The 25,691-nt window shown below is 32.3% G+C and overlaps 1 protein-coding gene across 3 annotated transcripts in view; it reads left to right on the plus strand.

Moving 5' to 3' along the window:
- The window catches only part of LOC142333173 (uncharacterized), an 83,426-nt gene that overhangs the window by 52,761 nt on the left and 4,974 nt on the right, over positions 1-25,691 (plus strand). For all 3 annotated transcript variants that reach the window (XM_075380119.1, XM_075380120.1, XM_075380117.1), the window contains 5 exons: positions 2,222-2,257; positions 6,870-6,905; positions 8,656-8,700; positions 17,307-17,466; positions 23,346-23,492. In XM_075380119.1, coding sequence (XP_075236234.1) covers positions 2,222-2,257; positions 6,870-6,905; positions 8,656-8,700; positions 17,307-17,466; positions 23,346-23,492 — 424 coding nt within the window. The remainder of the gene's footprint in view (positions 1-2,221; positions 2,258-6,869; positions 6,906-8,655; positions 8,701-17,306; positions 17,467-23,345; positions 23,493-25,691) is intronic.

The raw sequence follows: 25,691 nt of genomic DNA on the forward strand, positions 1-25,691 counted from the left end.
TTTTCATTTAACATGACATTTCAAAAACTTCTTTTCTTGTTTTCATTTTTACCCGATATTCGTGTTTTACTACAATCCACAAATTTATTTTTAAGAATATCTCTAATTCTGAGATCTTTTTTGATTTCTTACTGGTTGTTTTCCTAAAAGTTTTTGTTGTGTTATTTTATAACATTTCAATGTTCAAAAAACTGTTAAAATAGACTAGCCTGCGGTTACTAGGACTTATTTACCTTAGTTAAGAGATAGAGAATGGAATAGCTTTAGAATAGAACAGCTGTTGTTATTTTATTATCTCAATCGATTTTCAGAGTCGATTTAGTAAGTCGATTTCTTTTTTATAAAAATAATTTAATTTAAAATTGTATTTATAACAACTGTTTAGAGTATGGAAATTTTTAAGAAAATTTACCCTTCCTTAGGCTTGTTTGTTTACAACTAGACAGAGAAATTTTCGTCTGTGGATTTTTCGAGAGCAGTATTAATTGATTCTATTTTGCGATTAATTACCTATTTATAGATTTTTTTTGTTTTTGTTATACTATACGCTAATTTTTGTTTTTGTTGTACTTTTATAATTTTGGGGATAATATATGGTTGACCCAGGTCGACCTGAGGGCAAGGTCCCTAGTGATGAAGAGGGATTCTCTCCGGTTGCGGGTCGGAGATCCAGCAGAAGAGGAGAGTCAAGTGTCACGGTGCAAGAAGTCATGTCTGATAGCAGCAGTGGCGACAGCATTGAAGAAATGATCATAGAGGAAATTCAGCGCGCTGATCGCCTGATTTCCAAGAGTAAAAGAAGACAAAGGGGAAAACTTCGGTTCGACGGCAGCGGAGGGTTGTTGATTCGTTTGGTCAATCTAGTAAGGATTAATTAAGGCGATGATTTTCCATCTTTCCCGGTCGAGTTAGCAGACGAACAGTGCGATGGGCAGAATGCGACTAAACATTCCGGGAAACATCGGCTAGGTGATTCTCCTCCAGCCTCTGAGGGGACGAAGAAGCACAAAGCTGGTTGGAGATACTTGTACTCGACGGAGGAGGTCTCTCCCAACGGAAGGGACAGGGAGAGGACGTATACCTCCGGGTGCGGGCCGATAGTGGTGAGACCGAACAGACGACCAGAGACATCGCCGGCAAAGTGGAGGGTGTTACCATGGACTTGACTGGAAGGGGTGGAAGAAGGGTCCACGTCTTAGTTAAGGACGTGGATTCTCTTACCACGCAGAATGAGTTTTTTGGGGAACTTCGCAAAATAACGGGTAAGTCGGTCACTATAAATGTTTTATCAATGTGGCCGGCTTATCGCTCAACGCAGATAGTTACATTAACATTTCCGCCCATCCTTGCGGAAAAAGTGCTATCTGATGGGCGTGTTCACATCGGGTGGGTGGCCTTTCGGATTATGCGGCGTATTCCGACGACCTCTGCTTTAGGTGTTGAGTACAGGCCATAGGTCGCAGTTGTGTAATGGTACCGATAGGAGTGCCCATTGTTTCACATATGATAAGGCCGGCCATACACGTAAAGATTGTAAGCAGGAACATCGTACATCATTTTAGGAGCTTAGAATACATTTTGGGAGCTACCCATTAGAGGTATGTCAAGCAAGAAAAGACCGGGTTACGTAGGCGGGATCTTGTGCCCTTCCGAGGTGGTTTGAGGCGCTGGCACCCCTAGGATCTAAGTTTATGCTTAGTTGCGGATTTGGATCCGAGGAGCGGTGATGATAAAGAAGAAGACTAACAGAAATAACAAATAAACGAAGTAACTTGTGAAGTTAATAAATAAATAAAATCATTGCACAAAATATTAATTTGGAAAGTAAATTAAAGTTTATTTTTCTTTTAATATTATACGTAACTATTAAACAACGTTGCAGAAAATTTATATGGTTTTTAACGTTTGTTATCTAAATACATATCAAAGTAATATTGTCAGTGTAACAGGATTTTTTTTTTTAGTATAATTAATTAGTAGAGTTCTTTTTTGTTAATAAATTAGTCAAAAGAAATTTAGTACGGGTTGATAAGTTTTTGTTAAATAACAATAGAAGTACAATAATCTGTTTGTTTGTAAGGCGAAATATTACTTAAGCAGTTTCATTATGTGATTTGACAGACGTGTTTTTTTTCCTTTCTCTAATATTAAATTTCTCCAATAAATTAACAAGATATAATATAAATGAAATTATATAATATTTAATTATTCTTTGTTCCAGAATGGACCGTATGAATATTTATGCATATATTAATTGGTAAGTTGATAAATAAGCTTATTTTATCGTAATGAAATACAATAAATTTTCTGAAAAAAGTGATATTTTATGACAACATTATTATCAATTGTCTTTTGTCAAAGAATTAGGCAAATCCTATTAGTAAAATTTAACATTCCCATCCGCACTTGAACGTCAGTTATAAAAAAAAATAAAATAAATATTGTAAAAAATAATTTTACACTTTTTATGGTCGTAATACATAGTTAATCATGAACAGAACAAATTGAAACAAAATACTACTCATAAAGAATGAAATTATTATGTAAAATAAATAGCCAGTGGGTATGTTTTTTTATCGCCAATAATGCGCAAATGTTAGTTTATGAACCGGCATGACTTCCGGTAATGATATATTGTAATGATATATTACATATCATCAAAACTTCATCTTCCGATTAAAATGACAACAGCTATGAAATAATTTAATAAATAATATGTGATTTTAATCTATTTCAGTGTAATTCTTTTGTGTCTCTACAATTGTTTTTTAGTACCTCTTTAGGCCCAGTAATATTAATCCAGTAAATAATGATTCTTTACTCGATCCAACTTTACTGTAAAATCACGTAGAGTATCGTTGAAAAATTTTAAAACTGACATAATATTTTGTTCATTAAAATACTTTAATGAGTCATGAGTAACTTTCCAGATAATAAAAAAAATGTATTATTGAATAATTATTTCATCATGTCACTTAGACATAATAAAAGTCTGGGAACTGAAATTTGTTATTCATATTTCATAAACTTATTATGTTTTTCTTGATATTAGGTAGATTTAATAAGAAGGCTACTTATAGTAATAAGTAGGATGATTCGACTTCCGGAAAATTTCGACATATCTTCGCGTTTCGCATCCACCAAACACCAGAATCACCGTCAATTCAAAAGTTTATATATACATACTCGTATATCACTTTCTTGTGGACAAGATAAATAATTGCCGTAATTTTGAGCCAATCACTTTGAAATTGATACATAAAATATAACGCCCAAAATGACGGTCAAGTTCGTTAATGGGCAAAATCGGACAATGGGGGTGGAAATTGGGGGGTTTTTTGAAAATAAAAATATCGCTATAACTTTCTCATTAAGTAAGATATCGAATTCGTTAAAAATTTTTTGGATAAGAGCCTAAAACTTATTTAAGTAAAGTTTTTTGATATCACCAACCATTAGCCCACGCGATGGAAAAAATGGGGGTTTGAAGACAAAACCTCCCTTAATACGCACAGTAACGAGTCGGTTTAAAGTGGTCGTTAATCCACTAAACATTACCTGTCTTTTTCGTGTTTAGCCTCCGGTAACTACCGTTTAGATAATACTTCAAAGGATGAATGAGGATGATATATATGAGTGTAAATGAAGTGTAGTCTTGTAGAGTCTCAGTTCGACCATTCCTCAGGTATGTGGTTAATTGAAACCCAACCACCAAAGAACACCGGTATCCACAATCTAGTATTCAAATCCGTGTAAAAATAGCTGGCTTTACTAGGACTTGAACGCTGGAACTCTCGACTTCCAAATCAGCTGATTTGAGAAAGACGCGTTCACCACTAAACATTACCTAAAACTTTCGTCTGAAACAATTTTTGATATGACCAACCCTTACGGCAAGGGATGACCAAAATTTTGCTGGAATTGTAAGATGGGGCTTGTCGAATGCTAAACACGTGAAACTTTTTTCACATGCGATCATTGTCGTATTGAGTAAATTTGAAGTTTTTTTTAACTTTAAGGTGGAAATATTTTTTATCCGTTACTTAGCACCGGTGAAATCTATCTCCGCCTTCCGACGTGCCGAAAGGGATAATTTTTTTAAGTTTAAATCTGTCTTAATTGTTTTTATTGCCATCTCAGTTAACATATGCCTAAATTCTGCCTTAACATTTTATTTAATTAAACACGAGAATGATCTCGTAAAATAATAAAAAATAGGATTCAGACAAACTTAAACAGACTAACTTAAAGTGATTTGTATGCAAGTAAGCGATAATCCACTCGCCTATTTGTTTTACATAAAGCATAGTTAATATTGTAAAAATAAGTACTTTCGGTACTGTTTACAGATTGGTTCACAGTTATCTTACAAATTTTAGTCTCACCACCCTCTACATCTGCTCCCAAATTCCTTGTCTGCCGAGCTTTATGATTATGTAATACGTTATCAACACATGCTCCGTATTGACTTAATGCATTTGCTAACTGGTGAATTAGAAGGACAGATATTGTAATGTAGTAAAACTGTGCATCATCTTAAGTTTTAATGGTTATTTATTGTTACTATAAACTAATTAAGAGGACTTTTAATTTAGGGATTTCTTACAATCGATTCAACGCAGTCGGTAATATGATAACTCTTACGGGGGTTTAATCGGGCCTACTGGGTATTTTCATGTGATGTTTTATTTAATGATTTTGGATTTACTGTCCTTAGAGTGGCAGAATTGTTCTTTTAGTTCATAATAGAAAAAAAAACATACGTTCCTGTTTATGATTAGTGAACTATATTACCACATCCGAAACGGGTGGGTTTCCAACAATTCAAAGTTAACTGTTCCGTTCGTATTATCTTACAAACAGGAGTCATACAAATAAAAAACGAAAGTCATAGGTAATGAAACGACCAAAGAAACATGTGGAAATTATTGTCTGGATTTATATTTTTCATAATTTAGTGAGTTCCAATGGCAGAATCATATCATGGATAACTCTTTAAAATACTACGAAGCCTCTCATGATATTGACAACATTTTTGTTTGCCGTAAATCGACCGGAAATAAGTAAATTTAATTTATTTATAACCTACGGAATTGATAACACAACATAACAATGAAATAAAAAAGACGGGTGGCTTGTGTAATGCGCTTAAATAAAATCGTCGTTAGATTAATATTTTCTTTTGCCTGCTCTTGATTAACAGAATCGACCACAGATGTAAAATATTGTGGAACGCCTTTTAAAGATGAAGCTTAAGGACCATACTGCATCGGGTAAAAGAGTTTTCACTTAATTAAGTGTATAAAATAATTTAAAGAATTGATTCTTTTAATTTGTGTCAGCAACTCGTGAAACTGAATTAAACAAAGTTTATTTTATCATCTGTAAAATATTAGTTTATATTTTAGTATTATCAATATTCCTGCTCTGACAGCCATCATAATTTTGGTCTACCTTTATGTCTCCTTCCAAAGTATTATATTAATAAACCAACGATGCAAGCCTTTCTTATGACATTTTTATAAAGATTTTATTAGCATAAATTAGGTACAATTGAAACAAAAAAGTATATATATATATATATATATATATATATGAAAAAAAAATTAAGTTTATAATGAGTTGAAGACGATAAATTTAAAAAAGAACATTTTTGTTGGTTAACTTTTCGTCGCAAATCAGTTCTTTTATAGCCAATTTTCAAAGTCAAGATCTGAGGTTCAAATCCTAGTAAACTTTAATTACTTTTATACGGATATGAATACTAGAAAGTGAATACCGGTTTCTTTGGCAATAGGGATTAATTAACCAGAGGTCTCAGGCGGTCTGTCTGACTCTGTAGAAGACTACACCCAATTTATATGCAATATCCTCATACCGTTTGGGCAGTCATTGGGCGAACGTTTCCTTCCACTTCACTTGTTGAACAGATTGCAACGTACTTATTATGAAAAAAAAACCAAATTTAATTTAATGTAAAATTTTTTATGACTATCCATAAGAATTAGTGATATTGTTTTACCTCCTCTTACGAAGTGAAGGAAGTATTGTAATCGCTAAAAATTTCGGTATTCAGATTTCTACGGAAATATCCATTTTGACCATCGCTGATTCCATTTTGACTAGTTTCAGCATGACGTCTGTAAGTACACATGTACGTATGTATGTGCGTATATATCTCGCATAACTCAAAAAAGAATAACCTTAGGATGTTGAAATTTTGGATTTAGAATTGTTGTAACATGCAGTTGTGCACCTCCCCTTTTGATTGCAAACAACTGAACTAAAAGTGTCCAAAAAAGACCAAATCCAAAAAAAAGTTGGATTTTAGACTTTTCCTGAACTGCAAGTAATAAGCGCCTTCATTGAGAGGTTTTAAACGATATATTTGTTGGCTCCAGAGTTATAGCCAAATAAAATTTTAACTAATGAAATATTATGATCTTACAAGGGGAAGGTTCATCGGTTTGAATTCTACTTCACTTCGTTTTTTAATTTTTTTTTTTTTAATTTAAATATATAAGTTTATTAACTTATAATTAACTTAATTTAATTATTAACCGGTGATTATAAAAAAAATTACAATAAATACTTATTCAATAATGACAATAAAAAAAATATGAAAAAATATCAGAAGTTATTAATGAAATAAAATTTTATGTACTTTTCATTATAAAAAAAATGTGTATATGTAATGTAATAGGTGTACAACGAAGCCATGCGGTGTCCACATCATTTTTTTTTAAGTTTGAACCACATTCTATTAATTAGAGCAAAGACATTTATTTTTAATTAGTAAGTAAGTCATATGTTAGTGATGCAATAAGTATTTCGGCTCCATAACCGGTTACCATTTTATAATTTTTCAGTAAATCTTCGCTGCAGGATAAGAAAGATAAGTTAAGGTAAGCATTATTTTAACAAAATGATAAGTGCATAATAATATTTCTTTTCTATATTATAAAAAATGTATTTTTGGAAAATGCATATTCTGGGAACATTAATAATTAATCAACGTATGACGCTGGTAAATTTAATTTGACTGAACAAATTTAAAAAAGTGATCCCACAGTTGCATTGCAATTAATATTGAACAATTCTTTTCATTGACTGTAAATAATAGTAAAAACCCATTTACGATCTGTTGAATACAAACTTTATTAATAAAAGCAAAAAATTAAATAATAGCGATTAAAACATATTCCACGATATTAATTATTGCTGTTTTTCTTTTTTTTTTGTAAATTTATCTCGATGATAATAAGAAATAAATATAATAAATAATTTAAAAAAATAAATACATGTAACCGTGACTGTCAGTTGATGCATCCATTTCCAAACAGTCAAATGGCCCATTAAAAAATAAATCTGTTAAGTGATAATTGAGAAATGGCACTGTAGACCTCCCTTTTTTTAAATTATTCAGTCAAATTTAACGTCAAATTGTAAAGTTTTATCTTATTACTAACGACTGCAGAAATAAAATATTGTGGAACGCCTTTTATCGATAAAAATTAAGGACCATACTGCGTCGGAAAAAAGGGGTTACACTTAGGTGTATAAAATAATTTAAAAGTGGTTAAAGGATTGATTCTTTTTGTGGCAGCACCTCGAGAACCTGAATTACACAAAGTTTATTTTATCACCTGTAAAAGATTAGACTATATTTCAGTATTATCAAAACTGATCTAACAGTATCTGGTTTCCAGATACTGATTTAGAAAAGTTTTCAAAAAAGTTTCCAATCTGGTTTCCAATCTTCTCGAAAAAATTCCGGGAATAGTCTCTGTTGAAGAAGCTGATCGAATTGGAAGACCACTTAAACTAAACGAACAGAAGCTGCTTGATATTTCGGATGATATCACTAAAAGTCCTTGAAAGCCAATGCGACAAGTTATCACAGCAGCGACATATCAGATTGGCTACCATAAAGCAGTAAGAAAACAACTAAAACATTTCCCCAACAAAATAATGTGTATAACTGAAAACTACAGATCATGCCAAAGACTAATTATTTTCAATGGTTTAAACGATTTATTGACCAAAACTCCGTAGGTGTCTTCGACGTTACGTTTTTAACAGATGAAGAATGGTTTCATAAGGGAGGCTATATCAATTTACAAAAAGCAGGACTGTGATCGAAAACTAACCCCCATAAATTACGTGAACAATCTTAACCCGAATGGAAAATTGGAGTCTGGTCGGTGTGAATGGAATGTGCATTGTGGGTCCAGTCTTTTTTGAAAATGCAATTAATAGTGTGACCATTATTGTGCTGTTTTAACTCCATTATTCAGTTATCAGAAGTGGAAATCAATCACGGTTATTTCCGACAAGACGGCACCAAATGCGTACAGCTTATATTTAAATGACTTTTTTATTGTAACGAATAATTTCGATGGATTTGTGACCTGCACGTTCGCCCAATTTGAATCCCCCAGATTACTTACTATATCCCACCGCTTATTGTTCACTAGTTGGCCAGATTACAACAAATATAATAGGAGTATCATAAATAAAAGTTTTTAAATGTACGTATGAAGCAAGTCATTAAGCTTCAAACTCATCAGCAAAGTTGTAGTGCGACTAGAGCACCGATAATAGTTCATTGTATTGTTCAGAATTCTAACTCATTAATTTTTATTTATGTTTCAGAAATTCAGAAACAGAAAAAGAAATATATAAGAAAATTGAAATCCCGTAAGTGTTTTTTTTTTTTCAGTAAAATAGTATAAAAATAGAAATTTCTGTGAAGTTGTATATACTGTCACATATTACTTTCATTATTTAAGTTCAACGTAAAATAAAGTTTATTTCTAATTTGATTAAACAACGTAGGTAGCGGTTTTTTTCTACTGCTTTGATAAGAGAAGTTACAGTCTTGTGATGGTATAACGAACACTATACTAAAACTAATATAGGAATAATTTAAAGAATAATTTCGAAAACGGTGGTCATAGAATTTTGATGGTATCATGCGCCGAAATTGAATATTTTACGATTCAATATTTCCCATCGATCGGTACCCATCACTTTGAGTATATGTGACAATAAAAATTATGTAAAAAAAATTTTAAAAAACACTCTTGTACTAAATGAACTAAAAAGTAGAAAATAAAAAATATTTAAAAACGTTTTTAAAACACCACTACTAAATTAAACACTAAAAACTAAAAAATAATTTTAGGACCGTATCAGAGTATGGATTTGACAACAAGCTTTGATGGTATGTAAAACTACGTGAAAGTCATAGCTTCAAATTAAAAATGTCTTGTTTTTGCCAATTTTTAGTTTAAGAGTAGTGTTATAAAAAATTGTTTTAATATTTTTTATTTTCTACTTTTTAGTCTTCATAAGATTACACTTTACAGCTTTGCTAGCGTTCAGGTTTGAGCAATCTTTCGAAGTTTTAATACCTCCAGTTTCCAATACCACAGACAGCTTTAAAAGTTTTTATATCTTAAAATATTACTGAATAATCTCATATACACTTGACTGGAGCAAGATGAATTGGTGTTATTTGCATTTGATTCTTGCCATAATATAGATGTGTACGCAGTAATTTGTTTTTGGATACAGCACATCCTGCTCGTACACGGGCTATGTTAGATGAATCATCAAATATAAATATTGAATGTAACTGTTATATGAAATTTGAATTTTTGCCTCAGCCGTAGAATAAAATACTTTCGTTCAATTTAATCAATTGAAACGACAGTATCACAAACTTCGATAATTCTTGAGGCTAGACCCCTGCACCTCCACAGGTTGTTCTGTCAGTTGCACTCACTCCATCTTCTCTGAGGTTTGTCTACGGCCTTAACGTAGCTTGAGGGAACTGACGTTCCATGTGTTTCTCTCCCTCAGTAGACTCAACCTGCTTTCTCGCTAATGTCGGGTCTCTCTTTTCCTACATAATAAAAGGGCGTCAGCAGTGTCTTCTATGTCAAAAAACGCTTCTTTGAGCCTTCACTCGAAAAACGGTGTAGGGGTCGAATTTGGAAGAGTGGGGGTCGAAATTTATTTTTCGATTAAAAACAAAAAAACTGGGTTTGGGAGCTGTAGGATGTTTTTTTTGGAGTGGGTCAGATGAGAGTCAAAACTTAAATTTTTAGAAAAATTGCAAAATATTGGAGGTTGGATTTTAGGAGGAGGGGTTTGCGATTGGGTCCAGGTTGGAAGGGGCCCAAAACGGAGAATACCAAACAGATTCGGCACTGGTCAAACCGTTTCCGAAATGCAACGCAAAATTTATCACAAACATGTATAATACATTCACTTTGAAAATATGCATATAAACGAGGTTATAAGTTCAAGAAGAATTTTTTCGCTTAGCAATTTAGAAGCATCTTAGCAGCTTCTTGAAAATATTGGTAAAATGTGTTGTCATCAGGAGCAAACCTGTTTGCAAAATTTCAGAGCGAATGGATAAGCGGAAGTGCTCCAAAATTCGACTGAATGGTTCCGTACCATGAATCTCACATACATAGTCCAAGAGCGAGTTAATATAAGAAAGGTAAAAATATCTCTTAACAGTAGCTTATTATGTAATAGAATTATAGTAGTATAATATGTCCAAGTTCAATCGTCATGCTGACCTTTGACCCCTGGAGTACAAGTTGAGGTAGAACCTCAACGTATGTTTTACAAGATTATCTCCTGTTTTTAGTTAAATTTACACGCTGAGAGAGTGGATTTACTGCAAAATATATAGCAAAACACGGGTTTGAGATGCGTCTAACCACAAAGAACCATCTAAGAAATTGACGATTGAACCTGGACGTCTTTTTTCACGGGTTTATTCGAATACATGAAAGAACGGCTGTTTTCAATGATGAATGTGTATTCACGTTAAATTTCTATGTTGAAACAGTTGATTTAGTGAAAAATTCATAGTAAAACATATGCTTGTGACACACCAAGAGGTCCTACCTTATTCGTTTTAGTTTGTTATTTCATGAACATTTATTATAGACTGCTGCTGACGCATGGGGAATCCCTGGGGAAACCCGACTCTTATAACATGATATCAGCTGTCAATCATTCTTTAAATGAAATAATAATTATTTTTTATATATTGGTTTAGATAGATATTAAAACGGCATTGATATTTGATCTCCATTTAATGTCAATCATTAGGTTTGTATCATTAAAAATTAAAAAACAAAAAAATTAATATTTAGTGTTATTAGATTAAATAATCTGCAACTTTTAACCTATTACTGTTGCTTTATCATAGTGTCTGTCAATAGAGAATATGTAATTATATTTTCGCAAATTAATAAACAATACGCGACTGCATTAGGCTTAAAATTCTCTTCCGTTTCAACTGTAATTTTTAAATCAATTACACCCATCTTTACGGATTCATTTTGTCGCCAGCAATCAATAAAATAAAACAATCAACTGAAATATTACTTGTGAATCTATATAGAAATAAATAAAGATATTATCAATAAACTATTAATCTAATGTTGTAAATATGTTTATTGTAATTGAACTAATTGAAAGTAAATAATAAGGAAATTTTGCCAAATCATTTTCAAATTCCTCTTCAAAATCATTTTTATTATCATAATATTCATCTAATGCTGTGCAATGAAAAGTACTATCACTATTAAGAGTTATTTTTTTGCGTAATTCATCGCATCAATAATGAGCATAAACCTCATTAAAATCATCAATAAATTGAATAATTTGAGATTTTTATACGTTTATTCCTTACATTAAACGAATAAGTAATATAAAATTTATGAGTGCTTGTGGACATATTGTTATCAATTTTATAAATGATTAAAAATGTAAATCAGTAAACTACTGACCTATTCCCGACGTTGATATGATTACATCAGCTTTATAATTGGAAGTAAATGATAAGGATGTTTTGGAAAATCAGCATAAAGCTTATTACGTTCAATAAAAAATTCATCTATTATAACAAACTGGCAAAAATCATCACCATGAATAATTATTTTAAAATGCAATGTATCCCAGAGAAAATATTTTTCAATATAATTCGCAAAGTTATCAAAACAATATTTAATTTCCCGTTTTTTTATTGGTTTGTTAGATGAGTAAAATGAGTATTTAATATTCATATTTTTTGAGGCTTAAATTCAGATTCTATACTGCTATCAAAAATCGCCATATTATTATCATCTAGATATACAGAAAAGATGTATTATCAATAATGTATTTGTTTTAATTTATTTTCACGATGATTTTAGCAATAAAAAATTGGTGTTAAATAACATCACTCAAATCTATCCATGAATTGCAACTTTTATTGAATCCTAGCCATTTTACATACGCCTTGTTGCCTTTTCGTTAGAGTATTTTCTAAATTTTTATATACATCTTTGTGTTTAGTGTTTTGTAATTCGTGTTGATAAAAAGTCCTTTTATGAGTTCATTTCTACTATCAATTAATTCATATGTAACCGGTCGAGATTCAGCTTGCACCGTACGCATTTTAAATATTACATTCGTCCAATTCGGTAAATAAACTTTTTCGAATACGTTTTTATGTTTGCTTATGCGAACGCCATAGCCACCATTAAATTTAATTTTTAAACACTCTTTTTTCTATCGTATTTTTTGTTTAGATTTGCAAGCACTTGCGATTCGTTCGTCTTATTTACATCTTTTGTTTTAAATTTTGTAGATGAATGCACAGTATTGTTATACTCAAGTAGGGCTTGGAGCATATCAGTCCACTTGTAGCTTCCCTGTTCTGTAAATTTAGTTCACATTTTCGTTTTTAGGGTTCTATTGAAGCGTTCAGTTGTGACAGCTTCTTTATCTGAATATATGGAGTAATGATTTATGTTGAATTGTTTCAATAGACCTTTTACTTGTGGATTATAAAATTCCTTATTTTTTTATAAACAATTATAAAATTGGGACATATTTTTTTTAGTTTACTCAATGCATCATTAAATGTTGTATATTGAACGCGAATAGCATAATATTTATACTCTTCATTATTTTTAATTTTATTCCAAATTTTAACGCAGTTATCACTTTCATCGAGTGGATAAAGTGTGGATAACTATGGTGTGGCCATGGTTTTAATTATTTTTACATTACCATTTATTTCTTTAATTTGCAACTTACGCTTTAAATGTTCATCTACAATTCTGTTATTTCGATTAGCAATTCTTCTTGCTTATTTTCTATATAACGCAACTTCGAATACAGCTGAATATTATCGTTTTGACACGACTTAAAATCTTTGATGTAAAAATCTTTTATAATTTCATTACATCGAACATAAAAACTTAGGGATATCCAAGATGCTATTGCTAGTATTGAATCGTCACAAACATACGTTCCTGTTATAATTTGGCAATTACCACCCGTAACTTACGACATTATCTCATCGGCCGGAATTCCGGCCGATGAGATATATTGTAATAACAGTTTAGATTGTTTCATTACAATGTTTAAATTGTTTCTCACCATCATGACATAATTTTGTTGCATTGAAAAAACCCGTATCTCTATCAATTATAATTTAAAATCAGCAAAGATACCGTACGAATAGTTAAATCTGTTCATAACACACATTTATTAAACTCATTTATAAGTCTATAATAAAACAATAAAATAAAATGTTTTATCCATTCGAATGTTTTATGTTATTTTATTAAAAATAAAATGTTGATTTTAAATATTGGTACTTTTATATATAGAATCATAAAAATGTCTAATATCATCCATAAATTGATTAGTGTAAATTATACAAATAATATTAGTGAAATGGTCTACAACAGGCGATATAGAATTAAAAAGTGGATTTTACAAAGACAAAAAAAATGGTGATTCAATTATTGCATCAATTGAAAGTTTCGGAAAAATATTTTTACCGCAAAGATTTAATGATTTTACTGAATCAGATTTGAATGAAATCAATCAATCAACAGATCTACATATAATTAATAAGTGTTTGAAAAAATGTCTTATGGACATAATTATCATGATTAGAGTTTAAACGCGGTATTGATGTTACAAATTAAGTCGTATACAATTTCAGATATGTAATGTATTTGTCATTTTAAAATAAATGTAGATTTTTACGACATCGCGTAATTGTGTCGTAGTTGAAAAAAAAAAAACGATCTAATTGTAGTGTTTGGGGTTTGCACCATTTGAATCTAGTTTGTATAAAATGTTTTGGTGGTCGAAATTCCGACTGCCGAATGTTTCCACAGTCTGTATTGGCTTTCTTCCAGTCAAAAGCCGCAGTCCGGATTCCGGCATTGGCTTTTTTTATAAAATTCAATTAACTCTTTTGATTGCTTATTTTCACCGTCAAACTAAACTAAGCTAATAGAATAGATGTAGACTAATTTTTCTTTTCTTTTCACCATGTATTCATCGATATCTTTATGAACGTATGGAAGTGTATTTATAACGTTTTATAATATGAATCTTTTATCATTGTATGGAGAGAGAGCTTTTTTACATTGTTCAATCGAGTAAATTTAATATTTAACATTTAATATTTCTTCTTTTCTTTTTAATAGCTTTTAAACTTTTTATTTAGTAATACCCCACGCATGAAAGGTTTTCTCAACATAATCTTTCAAGTCGAGTTGGAGTACTCATAGGGTGTAGAACTATTGTTTTTCCGCTCTGCGATATTTGCTATTTAGTTCTGTTTTTGGTGTTTTTTGTTTAGTTTGTTGGTTTTACATTGTTGGTTAGTGAATTGTGAACGTGCCTGTGAATTTTCGTGAATTTTGGATATAAATTAATACCGCTTTTGATTTTTTCTTCGGGTTTGTATTTGCCATAAGAAATACATTGAAGTTGGTTCTACATAACCTATTACTTGGTGAATACTATTCCAAGTCGATCGACAAGTCGCTGCAGAAAGAATAAGTCATCATCTTTATGGTAAATAAGAACTTTGAAATTTTCCTGAGCTGGTGAGTACAGAATTTTTTCTAAGTCCCACAGCGTTACTGATTTGGCCAGGGAACTTCTCTTCCTTATAACTCCATGTCCGTACCTCCAATCCCAAATTCCCCTTGGATCTACGTGATCCATATCCGACTGCATATGGACGGTCGGAAACCCCTGCCGTAGTCAAAGGTGGTGGCCCTCAGAACTTCAGGCCAAACGTATTGTGGACAGGGTGGCTGACCAGTTGGATCCTGCTCGGACGATCACACCTGAAGGGCTTATGGAGGTACTATGTGATGAGTACAGTCGAGGTGGACGACCTGAGGGGCCGGCAAAGAGAAGATTCTACTGGTGGACTGATGAGATTGCTACCAGGAGAGCAGCTACGATTGCTGCTAGAAGGAAACTTCAGAGAACAACGAGGAGAACTTCTAATGATGTAGACGAGTTACCTGTTGCATACCGACAAGCAAGAAAATCCCTTTTGCGGCCATTAAGGAGGCCAAGGCGAAAGCCTGGGCGGAGCTGGTAGCAGATCTGGACGTTAATCTGTGTGGGGGGGGGTGCGTATAAAACTGTCATGAACAAGTTTGGGTTCCGCAGGGGTCGGTTCTCGGCCCACTCCTTTGGGACCTCGCTTTTGATGGGCTTTTGACAGTTGAGTTTGAAGGGGACGTTGAACTTGTTGCATATGCAGATGATTTGGTCCTCCTCGTGGCCGGACACACTGAAGCAGAAGTAGAGGAGGTAGCCAATAATGCAATCCGCCGGCGAATAAGTTGCTGGCTTGAGGTGAGAGGATTACAGTTAGCACCTAATAAAACCTCCGTAGTAGCGTCGGGAGAAGAAGATTGCGAGAAATGTAGATTAATGTTGCTGGGACCAGTATTCCCACGTCGGGGTGCGTTAAGTACCTCGGCGTGTGGTTGGGAAGGAGCCTAAACTACAACGTCCACCTTCAGCAGACCTTGGCACGTGCTGAGACAGTTGTTGACAATTTCAGTAAGCTTATGCGTAACCACAGAGGTCCTCGTGCATCTATACGACGTATAATACTGACGGTGGCTTCTTCTATCAAATTGTTTGCCGTCGCTGCGTAGGTAGAGGCCCTTGAAAAGAAAAGGAATGTATATAAAATATCGACACTTCAAAGACATGCTGCGTTGAACATTGCGGCCGCATACCGCACGGTTTCGCGAAACGCTATTGAGGTCATCTTCAGAATTCCCCCGGTACGGCTGCGTGCATTGATGCTCCGGCGGGTTTATCTTGGTATGACTAAGACCGAGGCTAAGGACTTAGTTCTGGCCGAGTGGTAGGAGGCCTGGAACACCTCACCTACTGGTGTATGGACGCGTTAATTAATTCCGAGAATAGATGTATGGGTGCAGAGAGGACTGGGTGAGGTAGGTTTCTATACACGCACGACGGCCCCGGTGCGCCTGCACTTTTGCGGATGGGCGACGGTGATGAAGCACGGGGAATCTAGACCCCTGCACCCTAAAGGCACCTCCTGGGCCCGCGCAATTTCATATTTGGTTCTTTGTTGTAATTTTGGACACATCTCAAACCCGTGTTTTGCTATATATTTTGCAGTAAATCCACTCTTTCAGCGTGTAAATTTAACTGCAAACAGGGGATAACCTTGGAAAAAATACGTTGAGGTTCTGCCTCAACTTGAACTCAAGGGGGTCAAAGATCAACATGAAGATTGAACCTGAACATATTATTACTACTAATTATACCATTAATTACAAGTTTTTAGCTATTTTGGACTCAGCATCCTTTTCTTAATTGAAAGTAACAATATATTACTTTTCCTGGGTACTCTTTTAATTTATTTTTTTTTTAATTTTAGTCATTTAATTTAACTGTATATGTTATTTACATTTTTGCTTGAATAAAATTCTTAGAACGTTAAATATTTAAAAAAAAACACAATTTCTCAAACATGGTTACCGTTGATATAATTAATAAGTTATTAAAAAAGTAAAAATCCAACTTACCAACAAATTAAATATGTGTCTGTAGATTTTCCAGTCCATAGACCATCGTCAGGAGAATAAAATAAAGTAAAAAAATTTTAAATGATTAAGCAGTCATGACCGTTTGCTAGTTCAACTACTATATTAGCAAACACTCATGACTGCTTAATCATTTAAATTTTTTGACTTTATTTTATTGTTCTGACGATGCTCTAAGTACTGAAAGATCTAGAGAGACACATTTAATTTGCTGGTAAGGTGGATTTTCACTTTTTTAATAATTTAGAAAACATACAAAAATATAATTATCATTTTTGTGCATAATACATCATGAGCCTAAACTTGTGTTTTAATAGTAAATAAAAATTGCATAACATCCTAAGTTTTGTTTATTCTCACGTTTGTTTTCAGATGTACTTTACGTTTAAATACCAGAAGTATAACGAACAATTTTTTTGAACAACTAACTCCAGTTTTAAATATAAATGAAGAAAATTTGTTAAAATACGGTTCAGATACCTATGTACAGTTTGAATTACAATTTTCATATATATGTAAATTTGTTAGCCCTGTAAGTATACAGTTATTCAAATGTACATATGTAGCAATTAAAAACGAAAAAGCTATAAATTCAAGTATTAAGGAAAATAATAATATAAAATATGAACTATTTGTTTCAATCGCGCACTCGCACACACGAATATGTATATAAATATAAATATATATATATAGATACATTAGACGGGAAAAAGTTACATAACTTTGTGACTACCGAGATCTTGGCCCTCGACAAACTGCTACGTAGGAGGAAAATGAAGTAAAATATTGAAATATGTGAGGATGCACGTAAAGAAGATTTATATATAAAAATTATTCTACTCTTTGAGTAAAATTTATAGAAACGGAACTTAAGGTGATCGTGTCTCGCCACGATAAGGTACTGTGCCAAAATGAATTGGCATCAATGCTCCATATTCAAAAACCATTTTCACAAATTTCATTCAAATATTTCCCTCCGGTTTAAAGATATCAATAAAAACAAAAGTAAAAAAAAAGTTAATAAAAATACATATATACATGTGTACGTAAATCATTCTGAGAATTTTTAATACTAAAATTATAGATACTTTTTTTGTTTTTGAAATGTCATGATCTGCCAAAACTCCAAGGTGAAACATTTAACCCGATAATCAAACGTTCACTTGCATAGTATAATGTAACACCAAATGCTGTTATATTAATGTTATGATTCGTATGCTATTATAGCTAAACAGTTCAAGCATACAGCCAGGAAATGAAAAATATTAAAAAAAGTAGATATACTATCCGTCAAAGTCAAGCCTGCACTTAACTGGGGCGAGTAGAATACTCCATCATTTTAATAATTGTTATCATCGATATATCGCTATTTCAGAAATCAAACCGGTTAAAACCGTTTCTGACAGTGATATCATTTTATTAAAAACAAACTCCACACCATTTCAGTATAATGAAGCATTTTATATAACTATATTAATGTGATGTTAGTTAAATTACTGTTTGAATAGAAAATAACAATTTGCTGAATGTATCAGTAATGCTCGGTGATTACTCAATTGGTTTACCATGATTTTATTATGAGAGTGGTTCACTCTAGAATAACATATGAAATATATTTTTTAAACTATGATAGGTTGTTTAGTAAGGAAGAGAGTTTTGGAATGAAATTCGTTAATTTACTTGACTTGACACGGAAATGTCAGTATTCTGATCAATCTTATTTTGTTAGACTAAACTACGTAAATAATTTTAAAGCAAAAACTCGAAGTATATTTACTGTGAAAAAAACTACAAACAATACGTTTCTTAAGTTAAATCAAAATTATATAAATGTTATTTTGTAAACATAGATTAGTATCAGTGCAACCTGTGCCTCGACTATATCCACCGATTTTATATTAGACTGTTGATAAAAGCCGGGTTTTAGTAAAGTTTGTACTATGGTTTAATACTTTATCTTATTTCAATAATACGGTGTAGAATGTAGTATTGTCCGGTACTATATCGTAAAAATATTATTATGAAATCAAATTTTGTCAACGATAGAATTCTTTTGTTTTATATAAATCAGTAAATACAAAATATCTTTTGTACTCGATTCGTTGCAGTGATTTGCTTTGATGAATTACTTTTAAAATAAATATTTCACTGTTCGATTAATTACTTTATAAAATATATGCGACTACGTGGTACCTTTAATTGAGTTAAAACGGTGACGGAAATGTCTACCGAGGCATTTGCTTCGGTGGCATCCTGACGTATGTCAAACTGATAATTGTAATATCAGTCAGAGGATCAATAAGACGAACTTTGGTAAAGGCCACTAATAATTGAGGAGGTGGTGTGGCGATAGAAATCGTCACAAGGGAGTAAGTACGTGTGTTATATTACATTTGTTTATAAATATAACAACAATAAACTGATTCCAGTAAAATTTTATAATTCTTTTCTCAACAGAACAAAATTGTTTTCAGTCTGAACTCAAGAGATTAATTTCTGTCATTTCTGTAAACAGAAACCAAGTTTAAGTTTTAGATGTAGTTAATGAACAGATTTCTTTAATAGAGTGAGATCATTTTATCGTGTACATCATGATACTACACACTATAACTCCACGTTTTACTATAATACAGAGACACTCACATTTCATTTGAGTCATGGTAGTTATGCACAACTAGTAATGTGTTACAGCAAGTGTTGGAAATATCCACATTTTTCTTGAAGGGAAACCCTTCACACAACAGTTTTTGAGATAAATTCCATTATTCCTGATGTCAAAACATATGGTGGGAAGGGTTTGGACCGGCCTTCAGGAAACTGGTGGACATTTCCAAAACTAGCAGTAAGACATTAACCCATCGGGTTGGTCTAGTGGTTAACGGGTCTTCCCAAATCAGCTGATTTGGAAGTCGAGAGTTACAGCGTTCAAGTCCTAGTAAAGCCAGTTATTTTTACACGGATCTGAATACTAGATCGTAGATACCGGTGTTCTTTGGTGGTTGGGTTTCAATTAACCACACATCTCAGGAATGGTCAAACTGAGAATATACGAGACTACACTTCATTTACACTCATACATATCATCCTCATTCATCCTCTGAAGAATTATCAAAAACGGTAGTTACCGGAGGCTAAACAGGAAAAAGAGAGAGAGAGAGCAGTAAGACATTAACAGTTGTGGAAAACTACATGTACGTTCCATGATTCAAACAATATGTATATCTTTATTTTAGTCCATAGTGGAGTTATAGTGTATAGTATCATGATGTGCATAATAAATATAACTTATTAATAATATCAGAAAATTGACTTTAATAGAACCCCAATGTTCTATTAAATGTAACCCCCATGTTCTAGTTAAACATAAGATGTTAATTAGTGATAAAAGAGGATATAAGCAAGAAAAGTATATAATATCAGTGAATTGTATATTTCTCTTGTTGTTATTGTGCCTTTTAGTAGAAAAAATTACACAAAATATACTCACTGAGAATCAAGAAATTATGAATAACAATAAAAAGGTGTAACAATGTATTGGTTGCTGATACATTGTTGATTAGTTTACAAAAACAACTTTGAGAGCAGTTATAAAGCGTGGTTTATCTTAAAAAAAAAAAATAAAAACGTTTGGTGGTGCATATGACCTAATTTTGGTGTTTTTTAAAGTGTTATTGAAGACTTGATGAAACTCAAACTTGACGCTGGCAACCACATTTTAAAAGAGCACAAAAATTCCCACTTGCCACGATGGATTCAAAGTGAAATAATCAGCTTATGTGGCGATGTCATTGGAGATGACATCACTACTGACATAAATAAAGCATGTGGTTACAGTATCCTGGCAGACAAGAGCAATGGCGTATTAGGACTCAGAGCACCTGAGCAACATTCCATTGAGGTTAGATTTTTGACAATTAAATGATGATTCGTGAGGAATATCTAGTTTTTGTAGAGTTGACTGACACGATGCAAAATCTGTATTATCTGCAATTAACATCTTTGTAGAAAGGGTAGGCCTTGATCCAGAAAAGTGCATTGGACAAGGATACGATGGGTGTTCCAGTATGGCAGGGAAGGATGGTGGTGTCCGCCAGAAAATTATTCAAGAAAAGAATACGAGAGCATTATACATTTCTGTGCTAGTCACAAACTGAACTTAGTTGTAAACAGCTCAAATGAAATAAAAGTAATACAACAGCCTCCACATTAAAAGAAATAATAAGATTCAGTGTAGAATCAGCCCTTCATTGAAAATGCCTACCAACTATACCAATGCTCTGTGAAATCCGCCACATTCAAGAAACATTATGTGCAAATTGTTATGGCGCTTGAAAAACTGTCAGCAGATGTTAACAATGCAACGAAAAAAGTGGTTTTCAAATGCATTATGCTGCTACAAAATCAGAAATTCATTGTTAGTGTTTGTCTCATAGCAAAATATTCGGAATTACTGCAACCGGTGGTAGATGCTCTTCAGTGAAGTATGGAGTTACTTTAGTGTGGAAATCACAACAAAAAAAAATCACTGACATCATCGCGGAAATGCGGTTGTTGAAAGTGAAAGTGTGATAGCAGGGGCAGAAACAATCGTTGAGCATCTTGCAACAGATTCCAATATGCCACGAGTTATAAATCAGCAGAAACATCGTTCAAATCCACCTGCATAGACTCCTGGCAGGTTTTGGAGAATATCACTAATTATTCCATACATTGATTCATTAATAATGTCTCTGGAAGAGCGTTTTTCTAAGGAGAACTTGCCCGCATTCTCATTGCTTACAGTACACTCTCACGTAATGTTTGATATGACATATAAGTATTTGTTAAAAAGCTACAAGTTTTTTAGTTACTACAATTTTAATGATTTCCTTGGTGAAGCTGTAGTACAACCAATGGAAAGGAAAAAATGTGCCAAATGCCAAACTGAATGATGTAGTACTAGCAGCAGTAATTAAAGAAACCTTATTGTTCTACCTATCCATAAAATGGATGCTACTTATCTCACTTGCACAACCAACATTTACTATCGAAAGATCCTTCAGCACCTTGTGCAGGACAGGAACTTGGTTACAGTCAACAATGACAGAAAATCGGCTTTCAGTCTTTGCATGAAGAGTGTCCATAAAAAGAGGGTTCTGGAAGCTAAATAAATGTAAGAAAGAAATTTTGTCAGGATTAATACAGAAATCTCATAGGCTAGTGCTGAATTATTATGTTGATAGATTCGACTAGCATTGCAATTATTACTTTTGGCATTTTTAAATGTTCAAATAAAACCAATATTTTACAAAAAAAATTATCATATTTTCCCCCCTGTAGAAAATCCCGGCTACTGCCTATGTTATTATGCAACTGCATTTGCCATCTTGTTCCCAGAGGTTTATTTTTTTATAAATAAAGTAATAATATTACATGTTTTGAAAACAGTAATGAACATTTTTGTGCATTTTACATATAAATAATTAAGAATGAGGATGCCTTGAAAAGATTCGTGTATTAAATGAGATAGATAGCAATTTAACAAGTAACTACATAAATCTAATTTCATGGTAGTGTTATAGTAAAATTATAAACCCTTATTTATTGAGAAAAAATTTATTCTCTTTTAACCTCTCAAATATCAAAGTACTGACTACTCTTTAATAGTACTAATTCAGGTTTGATTATATCTTCTCTATGTATTTTCTTTGATAACTTTATCTCGTAATTGTATGTAATAAACATACTGCTACTTTAACGGTTTGGCTAAAAAGTTTATATTCAGTTTATGTAGTTCTAAATATTTTTAAATTCATGTGAATTTTCTAAAATTCTTCATGAAGCCCAAACCAGTCCTCAGCTGATTCCTTAATATTTAGAAGAAAAGCATGTATTTGAGGTGTTCAAAACTTTAAATAAATAATGCATAATTAATTTAATAAATACAAAAACATTTATCGCTAATGGGCTGTTTCTATCCTGATAAACATACCTCAATTTCCTGAAGAAATTATTGATTAAATAGATAGATACTGCATGAAGATCTTTGGATGAACTTGTTTTGTGTTCAACATGAGGATTCAGTGCCTTATCTACTACCCACTGTAACCTTATCTGTGATCATTTCTCAATGCAGTGTGCAGCCAGATGCATACGTTGTTGCTGTACTATCTCAAACTAGGACTGTAGGTTCCATACTTAAACACACATTACATTGTGTGTATTTTATAAACACAACTTTGTTATATGCAGTCATAAATTATTACATCAAATGCAGCTATTGTTTAAAGAATGTATTTATTTATTTTATTAATTCCCATGACCATACATTTTTTTTTAGGTGCCTTATTTAATAATTTATGTAAATATCCTTAATTTTCATTTATGTAAATATCCTTTCATTATTTATTTCTAATATATAAAACTATTCAGTTGCAGGTCTTTTCAGACGACAATATTTTACAATACAAAATATTAAACTTCACAGTCAGTGGCTATCATTTTAAAAAAAACAAAGTTTCAAAATCTGAATTTTTTGGTCTTACATACTGTTTGCAACATCAAAATATTGACAATTATGTAAGTTTTGAATATCTAATTAGCCTTCTCTTCATGGTTAATAGCATCATAACAAAATTTTTACCTGTAATGAGTTATATTGTATATTTTGTGTAAAAAAAATTTAAAAATACTTCCCATTTAGTAAACTATTGTATTTAGATAGAACGAACTATATATGAAAATGGTCACTGCTGTTAAAGAATAACAGTGTCCTATTCTTTTAAAAAACCAATCAATACATTTTCAAATTTTCTTTTATCCATTGTCGCGCAATAGACATTGATGAAGATTTAGTAGCATATTCATTAGAATTCAGGTTGGTACAGTTTAGTACTTTTTCATTCCTCCATTTATGTGGTATTACATTAAAATTATTAATTTATTTGTGATTATTCAGTATTGTAATAAAATGTATGCAATTTGCTCACAATATTGGTACCAATTTATCTATGCAGTATGAATTATTAATAAATGCTAGGAAAAGAGACAACAGTTCTTCAAAACTGTTATGGGAAACAAAAAATAACAAAACCAGTTGTATTAGTCAACATGCTGGGACAGGATACATTCACGTGCATCTATTGTGCACAATTCCTGTCAAAAATTTTAAGAGGCTCTTGATAATCATGTGCATGGTATAGGAGCTGCAAAAGTAACAAACTTAGTATACCTCACATACGCAATTCAGACGATGATTTGAATTATTCAAATAATAATTAAGTAACCCATAATGACTTTTATCCAGATACATGGCAAGCATGTCTTTCTTGTTAAGCATGCAGGAAGAGATTACCAAATTATAACTCTAAAAGAAAGTATTGATAACGAATCGTTTAGTATATTTTTGTCAGTGATCGTTTAGCAGTGAATAGAACAGTGACTGCGCGATCAGTAAATTAAAACTGCAGTTAACTGCCTAGGACGGTGCTGAAAAATCATAACGAATGCTAGGTATAATGTAAGGGAGGTTTTAAAGAGGATACTGAAGAGAATTGAAAGTGGTGGTGGAAAAAGAAATTAACTATTTAATGAAGGTCAATTGGTGGAAGAAGATGAAGGAAGTATAAATATTCAATGTTAGGATTTAATATTACATTGTACTCTTTGTATTACTTGCCTGAAATGTAAAGATTATACTCAGTTTTTAAATTGTTGAAGATTTTATACTCACTGATACATATGGAACAGAATAATGTAGAGTGGTTTATGCAGTGTTTTCAAGAATATAAACTTTGTGAGAGCCGGCAAATTAGAAACCACATGTACAATAGCGCGCAAAGAGGAACTTGTAACAAATTTTGAATAGGTATATGTTTTTCCTGATTTTTTTTTTTGGTCTTACTCTTGAACGCGATAGCGAATTTTAATGAATTGAATTTAATAACTATAAATATACAATAGAGGGATGAACAAGTGAAAGGAAACGAGTTAGAACACGAAATGAAAGAAGGATAATAAATACTACAAAAAATACTAACATAATGCTAATAATATAGGATAGTAAAAAAAAACTACAAAAGAAGGCTGGAGATTTTGAAATGTCCAACTCCAACTCCTTCAGGAGGTTTTGAAAATTATCAGGAGATGAAAACATAAAAAACTGACTATATATTTGCAGAAGAGAAATTGAGAAATACAATGAACAATATATGTAGATTGCCAAGTACTTTTTTCATTCAGAAAGTCACTATACATCATACTTTGGAATCATGTGGTGCATTCTGGTTTTTTCGAATTAGGTTGGTTACCCATGGTTCACTGGGTATTGCTCAGTGATAAACCAAGACATTAGATGTTAACTTATTGAACATTCTTTTTTTCATTTTGTGTTGTTTCGTTTACTACAATCAATAGTTGTGAGAAAAGTAATGATTCTTTTGATAGAGGTGAAAAGTCCTCACTGCAATGCATTTCAAACTCTTATCGAAAAATTTCAGGCAGCAGGCTCTGTTGAAGACGCTGATCAAAGTGGAAGACAACCTAAATTTAACAAATAGATATTTCAGATGCTATGGCTGAAAGTTCATCAAAGCTAATGCGTAAGTTTGCACAGCAGCAATATATTAGACTTGCTACCACACATAAAGGTGTAAGAAAAGAACTGAATCTCTTCTCCAACATAGTAATGTGTTCAAGAACTGAAACCAACAGATCATGCCAAAAAAACTAAATTATTTTAAATGGTTTAACGTTTTATTGACCGAAGTTGCATAGATA

The sequence above is a fragment of the Lycorma delicatula genome, chromosome 12 (genome assembly GCF_047948215.1).
Source record: "Lycorma delicatula isolate Av1 chromosome 12, ASM4794821v1, whole genome shotgun sequence".
NCBI classification, from domain to species: Eukaryota; Metazoa; Arthropoda; class Insecta; order Hemiptera; family Fulgoridae; genus Lycorma; species Lycorma delicatula.